This window comes from Nicotiana tabacum, chromosome 2 (assembly GCF_000715075.1).
Source record: "Nicotiana tabacum cultivar K326 chromosome 2, ASM71507v2, whole genome shotgun sequence".
Taxonomy (NCBI): domain Eukaryota; kingdom Viridiplantae; phylum Streptophyta; class Magnoliopsida; order Solanales; family Solanaceae; genus Nicotiana; species Nicotiana tabacum.
This window is the reverse complement of record NC_134081.1, coordinates 96,765,103-96,774,486: the sequence shown is the minus strand read 5'-3', so window position 1 is coordinate 96,774,486 and position 9,384 is coordinate 96,765,103. Positions and strand designations below refer to the sequence as shown.

At 34.6% G+C, this 9,384-nt stretch overlaps 1 protein-coding gene across 2 annotated transcripts; it reads right to left on the bottom strand.

Moving 5' to 3' along the window:
* Positions 1 to 1,336: 1,336 nt before the first annotated feature.
* LOC107781640 (mitogen-activated protein kinase 20-like) lies at positions 1,337 to 6,665 on the bottom strand. 2 transcript variants are annotated; one of them, XM_075224257.1, is made up of 10 exons: positions 6,118 to 6,665; positions 4,942 to 5,350; positions 4,674 to 4,801; positions 4,477 to 4,536; positions 3,509 to 3,658; positions 3,258 to 3,413; positions 2,924 to 3,135; positions 2,733 to 2,834; positions 2,124 to 2,296; positions 1,337 to 2,016 (listed from the first exon to the last, which is right to left on the bottom strand). In XM_075224257.1, exons 1-10 carry the CDS (start codon positions 6,139 to 6,141, stop codon positions 1,562 to 1,564), a joined length of 1,869 nt encoding a protein of 622 aa, XP_075080358.1. In that variant the 5' UTR covers positions 6,142 to 6,665; the 3' UTR covers positions 1,337 to 1,561. The 2 variants fall into 2 exon arrangements, with proteins under 2 accessions (XP_075080358.1, NP_001312247.1); NM_001325318.1 differs by lacking the exon at positions 6,118 to 6,665 and having other exon boundaries at positions 1,562 to 2,016; positions 4,942 to 5,338.
* Between the last annotated feature and the right edge of the window lie 2,719 nt (positions 6,666 to 9,384).

The following is a 9,384-nucleotide window of genomic DNA, read 5'->3' as shown; positions in this document are numbered from 1 at the left end:
GACTTACAGTCACTATATATTTGTTTATTATTTTTTATACGATAATATTTTCTCTCTTCAACATCAAACTTATTTCACAAAAAAGAAATGTCAACCGGCGCAAAGCGCGAGTTTATTAACTTAGTGAAAAAAAAATGGAGGGGACTAACCTATATATAATTCAATACAAGAATTTGAAGACAATAATGGAGAACACAGAAAAATCACAGATTCTGTAGATACACTCTTCCAATAGTTTAGAGTGCGCGAAAGTATATATTTCATGATGTACCACAAAGAAAAATAAAAAATAAAAAATTGTTGCTTGATTTGATTGACCGAGTCTCTCCTTAGATAAAAATCACACTGGGGCCTTCTCTAAAATTGCTCATATAAGTTTGATTTGATCTCCATTTTCCAGCAAGTTCAGTTGTTTTAACACCAAAATGTACAACAATTAGCAACAAAAAAAAAAAAAGTCACATCGATTCTCAATCATTGGCGAACAAAGCCATACTGAATCTGAAAGCATAAAATTCACATCCTCATTTGACGCTTTTAGATAATAAAAAAAAATGTTTACCACGAAAAAGTCCAATTTCAAGAGAGTTTCTTTAGAAGAAAAAAAGGATAGATTTTTGGGGAATACTGGTAACACACAAAATTCAGGAAAAATATACAATCATCCAAACAAGTTATCGTTCTGCGCAGATTTTTAATACATCTTCAAACAAGTTATCCGAACACCAATAAGTCTCTGAGTGATTTACCTTCTGTTCCTCAAATTTTGACGATGAGGCCCTTAACATGAGGGAGAAAACTCCCTTGAGCTCTGAATGAGGAAACTATACTCCTTTATCATATATTTTTCGACGAGCTTGCAAATTTCAAAAATAAATACGGACTAAACCAAATGCCTAGTAAGGAAACGAAGTTAAGTGACAAAACAAAGAGAGAGCTTGACAAAAATAGTTTGCGCGGGACATTTCTCACTTCGCCTTAGATCTTTCTCTTGCCATGTAGGTAAAAGCTAGAAAACCATCTTTCAATTGATACTTCAAGCAGAAGAAAGAAAAAGAACCTCCAATTGCCAATAATATCTCTTACCACTAACAATACTTGTGTGTGTGTGTGTGTGTGTGTGTGAGAGAGAGAGAGAGAGAGAGAGAGAGAGAGAGAGAGAGAGAGAGAGAGAGAGAGAGAGAGAGAGAGAGAGAGAGAGAGAGAGAGAGAGAGAGAGAGAGAGAGAGAGAGAGAGAGAGAGAGAGAGAGAGAGAGAGAGAGAGAGAGAGAGAGAGAGAGAGAGAGAGAGAGAGAGAGAGAGAGAGAGAGAGAGAGAGAGAGAGAGAGAGAGAGATTTCACTAACATGAATCTCATGATGAAAATATCAATCAGTCTTGTGATAACTAAGAAAAGCTGACAATTAGAAAGAGGACGAGATCCCCGCAGATTTCCCTGCCTGTACAATCACCATACCCTTTGGTCGCAGAGCTTTTCCTCCCCATTTCTGAAAAGAACTTTCCCACTCAACAGAGTGTTCGTCTCAAAAAATCATACACCATTCACCACTTGAGCCATTTTCTAGTACATCCTGGAGATACCATACTGAACAGTCCCTACTTTTCTATGAGCTGCAGCAGTAGTAGCTGCTGCTGCAGCAACTCCAATTCCACCATATTGAGATTTCGCCTGCAATAAGTTTGTGTCGATGGTAATTCTGTCCTCAACACGATCTGGTTTCGTGACTCCAGCTCGCATCATATAGAATGGGTTGCTATCAATATTTATAGCAATATCTGGGGCTAACTTGGCAGCCATGCCACATGGTGGCATTGGCTTTGCATGAGAACTCACGTCCCTCTCTGTTTCCACAACAGGCCTTTCTTGCTTCACCATGCCACTTCTGTCATAACAGTATGCTGAAGGCATAATCTGAGAGGGGAATACTGTATTCCTGACTTGAGACCTAGGATCATATTTTTCTTTATTTCCAGAATCATATGCCAAAACTGGACCCACAACCTTTCCTGTTTTGGCTGTTGGATTCGAATAGAGGCATTGGGAACCAGACAAGCATCATTAGAAAAGCACATCATTAAAGAAAGCAAAACTAGCAAAAGATTTCATGATTGACAGAAAATACCTAGGGCAATTCTTGGCTGAGCCTGCATGGTTCTTGTTAGACTATTTGCAAGGCCTTCAGAATCTCTGCAGTTTCTACTGCACGACTCTTCGCCATTTTGCCGGTCCCTCATATTGGCAGCAGCAATCGGCTGTTCCTTTGAAGGGATTGTATTTGAATGTAGAACTGTAGACCTGCACAAGCATCACGCCTTTATCATTTCTAACTTAAATAACACCAGATAGACAAGTACTACTACTATAAACTTTCTATTCATTCTTCTTTTAAAAGAGCAAGCACAAAGCCAACAAATGCTGTGCATATATTACATCTGAAAGCAAACATTAAGACACACATGGAGCATGAATTTAGAGCAAGCTAGCTATCACCATATCTGAACTAGCTACGGCCTGATTAAACAAAATATACAGAAAGATGGGCATAAACACAGAATCACAACATAAGTGCGCATAGGGGGCAACCAAGCTGAAAGGTCAAATGATTTTCTTGAAAGCACCAACAATCCAAGCAAAATGCTTCATGCCAAATGGCATACAGAAGGGAAGATTTGATCTTATTCCTAGACAATATTCCAGAGGAGAAAGTTTGAGTATCAGCACTCATAATCACCTTGGAAGAGAGACATGTTTCCTGTCCATGGGAACCACTGGACCACCATTACCACCGTTTTCTTCCAGGTGAGCAAACTGTTTCCTGAATTGGTCAACAGCACTGCATGGAAAAGTAATATCTAGTTAGTTCAAAAAACCATTTGTTTAGAAGGGTAAATCGCTGACCAGAAGTCAAGGAAAAAATACAACCTAGGATACAGAAAATTAGTCCTTTCTACACCATTCATGTAATCCTTCCTCAGCTGAGGATGGTATTCTAGTATCTCCCGGAATATTAATTCCCTCAGGTCCTCCTTCGTCACTCTTCGCCTCTCAAATTCAAACTCCATCTTTGAAATTGGCTTGCATGAAGGTTCCCTTTCAGATTTAGCCAGGCCCTTAAAATAAGGATCAGCTAGTGCCTGATATGTTTTGGGCGGGGGTGCGGGAAGACAAGATTGAGCAGTTAGCATCCAAGGAAACAAAATATACTAAAAAGCCAAAAGAGAAGTTAAAATAGTATGCTCATAATGATACCACAAACCTCTTCAGCAGTGGGTCGGTCCTTTGGGTCGAAAGCGAGTAACCTTTCAAGAAGTTTAAGGGCCAACGGATCAGCATTTGGAAATTTCTGAGCAAAAGAAACGGGCTGCTTCTTTCTCATGCTAGTTAGGTATCTCCTAGCCTTGTCATTACGCACCTGAAACAACCACAAGAAAGGACTAATACACAAAAGTAGTTTTGAGGATAATTTTGTCAAAAGTGATGTAATATAAATTCAAAGATAGTACTTACACGAGAAATCGTATCCATTGAGGGTGTTCCAAGCAGATCGGTCATTAAGTCCAGTTGGTGAACAACATTTTTCCCAGGAAAAAGCGGCTTCCCAGTGAGAACCTCAGCGAAGATACAGCCTATGCTCCATATATCAATTGCAGGGGTATACTGCAAGCAGAAAACCATATTAAAATTTGTATAGTTAAAACTACAGGCAGCACAACGATTATGGACAAATTCCAGGAAAATTGACACTCTACTAAGAGGGGCGGGCGATCTCGCACAGCATAAACATCCATAATGCACGAAAGAACCAGCAATTGCATATAAAAGGCAAAATGCAATAGAGTTAGCAGGTTCAGCATGTAAAGAATTATTTTTTATCCAAGAATAAGAAAGATGTACAATCAGAAGCTTCACACAAGACGTGCACATATACATGTCACTTGTCTCATGCCAAGGTTAAGCCCAACACCACCCTACGATGAATGCGGATACACATCAATGAGTAAAAAATGAGAAATGCTGGAACCAAGGATACTTCTGTTCACTTTTAACAGTAAATAGGGCTCCCAGCACTAACTTTGTGCTGATGAATATACTGTTACCTTTCAAAAAAAAAAGGAGAAATGCTTCTAGCGTGAGACAGCACCTAACATACAAAAGTACGATCTATTAACCAATGCATCGATCACATGTTAAGTTTTCTGTGACATCAAACTTATTATCAGCTCCTGTGACTAACATAATTTGAAGTGCATGTGTAGATAAGTACAAAGAAAAAAGAGTTGGATTAGAGGAAAAAGTAAATGCACCAGCAGAAGCTTATTTTCCCTGTTTTCATCCCTTTAATTCACTTGTTATTCTATTTTCCTCTTTAAAAAGGAATTCAAATACTTCCATTACCTCTTTTCAATCCAAAATGAGAAAGGCATGATCAATATATTGGATTGATAAAGGAGATTTTAGGAAGATTCTAACTATACCTTGGAGTAAAATGAACCGCATAATTCTGGAGCTCTATACCATCTAGTAGCAACATAATCCTGCAATTTTCACCAGTGAAGTTACAGCAAGAGTTGCCCCATTAAAGATGAATGTGACAAGTTGGTAATACAGAATACATTCAACAGATAAGAGGGGGAGGATTGGTGGAAGAAACATAACTTTCAATATCACCTACCGTCCAAAATATTGTGGTAGGTGTATCATTGAATGCAACTCTGGCCAATCCAAAATCACAGATCTTAAGCTTACAATTTGCATTTGCCAAGATATTTTTCGGCTTTAAATCTCTATGGTAGACATTAGCTGCAGCAAAACAAGAATCATCGAGATTATGACAAACCACAAGAAATGACTAGCCTGCTTAATGAGGATAATGTGCAATAATATACACACTTAAACAACGATGGGATCACAAGATGCAGCAAGAAACCTGACTGATTTACCTGTGTGTATATATTTTAGGGCACGAAGCAACTGATAAAGAAAAAACTGATAGTGTTCCCGTGTCAAGTCATCATTAGCCTTGATAACTTGGTGTAGATCTGACTCCATGAGCTCAAAAACAACATAAATATCTTTAAAATCCCTCCTTGAAGGTGGCAGCATAATATGTTTGATTTCAACTATATCGGGATGGCGCAGAAGTCTCAGAAGCTTTATCTCGCGGAGGATTCGTGCCGCATCAGATATGTGTTCAAAGATGTCATGAATTTTTTTAATTGCCACTTTTTCACCAGTGTGTGTGTCAATGGCTGAACAAACCACACCATAGCTTCCTTTCCCTATGACTTCCTGAATTTTGTACCTATTTGCATCACCATATTCAGAGAAGAAGTCCATCTCTGCTGAACTCTGCAGCACCGAACACAAACTCTAATTACTAATTCAGATAAATAGACAAGCATTCAACATTGTTCACCTATAGCTAAAATCAGCATCCAAGAGAACCCCTAACACAAAGTTGTCATATTTCTTCCGCGACAGTCATTTATCAACATAATTACAGATAACAACAAAAATCACCCATTCAAAATATGATGTAATAAAATAGGACAGTAAAACCTGAGTGTTGCCCAATTCCATTTTTTGTAAAGGAAGGTGAGAGGATTACCAGAATACAATTACCATAAAGTACATAGCAAATATTACCAAGTATAAACCAAGTAAAACATTTGCTGCCTGCTCTTTAATTCCAGTCTATAATGCATATTAATTGAATTCCACGCATAGGAAATAGAATAACAAACAAAATAATCCATCTATCTTCCGATATTTCGAAGTCTCGCAAAAAGGGTATAATCTTAATTAAAAAAACAATAACAAAAATGCTTAAAGAATGATGATCGTATTCATTTAAAGTTTTTTTTTTAAAGTCCATCTTCACAAAGAATGTTGATTGACAAATGAAAATAGGAAAAAAGAAGCAGAATCACGAATTTTAATTCACCAAAAACCTAACAAGCCTCAACCCCAAAAGAACGAAAATAGGAAAAGACAAAAGGGAATTCATTAAATTCAAAAAAAAAAAAAACAATTCACAGTTAATACGACGAATGAGCATTCGGATAAAGCTTGTAATTTCATCAGATTAAATTTCCAGAAAGGAACAAAAATCTCACTTTCTTTCGGTGATCAGGCTGCATTTTTGAGTAATTCCGGAAAAGCCCACAAAAATAGAGATAATTTGAATTAAGCGATCCAAAAACAAATGTAAAGGAATTCAGAAAATCAGCCGCATTTGCCCCAACGTCCTCGGCTACGAATGGCAAAAGAACAGTCCCACTCCCACCTAATAATCTTCTTCAAATTGAACAGATCCTTCATAAACTCTTCCTCAACAACAATCATAAGAGAATACACAAGAATGGCTTAGACATTTCCACAAACGCCTCCCGAACAAAACCCTAAATCTCAACCAAAATAGCGGCAATTAATAATGGAGCGATTGTGAAATAGAGGATCCGGGGGGAGATGTGTGGATCTGAAGAAACCCTAGCTGGTGGGGAAGAGGGAAATCTGACACCGACAATTTGGAGGTGGGGTGAGGTGGGGTGGTAGGGAGGGAGAGAGAGAGAGTGATGCAAAATATGGAGCTCTTCTCTGTGTATAAACTGTAGTTATTATATAATTAAAGTACGTATTTTAGGTGCGTGCATGTGATGTGAGTGTATCTTATCTGTATGCATTTTGCTTTTATGTTGCATGTACCTCTCAATTAATGCCCACTCACTGAATGTGATGCACTTCGAATTTTAAAAAAAAATTGAAAAGATTTTTGAAAATTGAGGTTTAAAATAAATTATACGTCTGTTCACTTTTACTTATTCATTATTGACTTTACACACCTCTTAAAAAATATTAAATAAAATGCATAATTTATCATGATACTCATAGTAATTGGTGTATAATCTTAATGGATTTAAAAAATGATTTGGAATGAGTAATTAATACTAATGACAAAATAAAAAAATAGATAATTTTTCTCTTGATATGTGAAAGTGGACAAGTAAAATTGAAAATCTATTTTTAGAATAGTGGACAAGTAAAAGTGAACGGAGGGAGTAGATATTTTGTACTTCCTCCATTTACTTTTATTTATCAAGTATTCTAAAAATAGATTTTTACTTTTAGAGCCCATTTAGACATAAGAAATTTTTTTCCTTTTTCCAAAAAAAAAAAAATATTTTTTTCGAAATCAGCGTTTGTTCATAAAATTTCTAATTTTCACTTTAATATTCATTTTGAAAATTTTCAAAAATTTTAAAAAACTCCAAAAAGCTGTTTTTCAAAATTTTCACTCAAATCACTCACAAAACTTCAAAAACAACCCAAAATTATATTAATGTCCAAACACAACTCTAGATTTCAAATACCATTTTCACTTGAAAAAAATATTTCCCTATTTTATAATTCTTATGTCCAAACGCCCACTTACTTGTCACTTTTAGCATATGAAAAGAAGACAATTTTTTTTTCTTGTTATACCAATATTATTAATTACTCATTTCAAATTATTTTTTTAAATCCATTAAAACATGCATTAATTAATATGGGTATCATGGTAAATTATGCACTTCATTTATTATTTTTTAAGAAGTATGTAAAATCCGTAGCGGATAAGTAAAAGTGAACGGAGGGAGTATATACTTATAAACTACGGAGTATTTGATTAAGAATAAAATTTAAAATTAATTTTTTTTAAATAAAAAAAGTATTATTCTTTTTAAAACAAACTAAAAAATAAAATATATCAATAATTAGACAGAAGAAGTTTTAACTAATCATAATTAAATTATAGTAAAAGTTTATTCAAAGACCTATATCATACGGTCATTAATTCGGGTGTAAACACCAAAATATGAATAAATATGTTCAGCTTTTGTAGTAAATGTATTCTTATCCAATGTTTTCGTTTTGAACTCTGTTTAAAAATTATATATCCAAGTCCAACACACACATTTATACACACACTGCAGTAAGATGAACTTATACATTATGAGTGAAGTCTGATCATTATAGTATATTACTTACCTGTTATTTAAGTTACCCAAAAATATTAATTATAAAAAGTTACTAATAATTATCTTCAAATAATAAGCTCAAAAGGGGATTGCCTAGTGAGAGTAACAACCTAGAGATGCTTTTCCGCGCTGACTCAACTCACACAATCCTATATTAAAGGAAATCTTTCAGTTGAATGGTCAAGATTTTTCTAGTAATGTACTTATCCTTTTCTTCTAATCTTATGTAGTGGAGTATTAGATTTTGTAAGGAAACATTGTAATCCCTTTCTTATTACTACTTGCTATATAAAAGATGGGAAGAAAAGCAAACGGAGTCAAGTTTTTGAGTTTATTAAGTTTTGAATTTTAAAAATCGACATCTTGAATAATATATATATATATATATATATATATATATATATATATATATATATATATATATTAAATAAGTATTTTTAATACAAATATATAGTCAGAACCACCATCCGTACGTAAAACACTAGCTCCGCCCCTAAAGAAAAGGGTTTCGGTGATGATGGTTGTACATAAAAGGGATCCATGATTAAAACACCACCACAAAGAAGAGGACAAGGATCATATGAGTAATCTAGTTAATCATGCATCTCATGTTTTATTGCAAAAAATCCAGTAATATTTGGCGTCACATTAAACTACTTAAAAATATCGATACAATTAACAATGAAATATAAGAATTTGCAGCAATACATTATTTCGTTCGATCAATAAAGAGATTAAATAGTTATTTTCCAAAATGACTGTTGTATATTATATTATTTTAACTAATTAGGCAATTTTAATGGAGCACATCAAAATAATTAAGGGGGAAATATTTGTAGATCAAGAGTTACTAAAGGACAGCCTATTGATTATGGAGTAGTTCACTTGACTAGCATAGTTACTCAAATTATAATTTTCTGATTATTATCTCATCCAATATAACATAAATTACCGAAATTTTAGTATAAAACATATATTGATATTAGTTAATACTCATAATCAAATATTGAATTAATGTAATTCTAAAGTTTACATACAAATTAATCACGGTAACCAAACGACCCATAATATAAGATGTTAAATTCGAACTGCAATGTTGTAATTGTATTTTAGTGGCTTTTATTGTCTAGTTGAAATCTTCCTTCTACCAATTAATTATGTATACAAAGAAAATAAAAATAAAAAACAGAGGCACTGGCAATGCGTGAAATTAGGGAACATATGAAAGGGTTTTGAGATAGAATAATACACAGAAATGGAATAAGGATGTTAAGTTGGTGAACTGTTTGGGTGAAAACAAAGCTTCTGTCATTTGCCACATCGATCAGTTCACAGTTTCCAGAATAACTCGCGCGATACATAACA

Excerpts from the sequence above, each read along its gene's own strand:
- LOC107781640 (XM_075224257.1), bottom strand. The coding sequence starts at position 6,141 with ATGCAGCCTGATCACCGAAAGAAA. Across the intron at positions 5,351-6,117 it reads AGCCTGATCACCGAAAGAAA|AGTTCAGCAGAGATGGACTT; the intron begins GTGAGATTTTTG and ends TCGGTGCTGCAG. Across the intron at positions 3,414-3,508 it reads CAATGGATACGATTTCTCGT|GTGCGTAATGACAAGGCTAG; the intron begins GTAAGTACTATC and ends TGGTTGTTTCAG.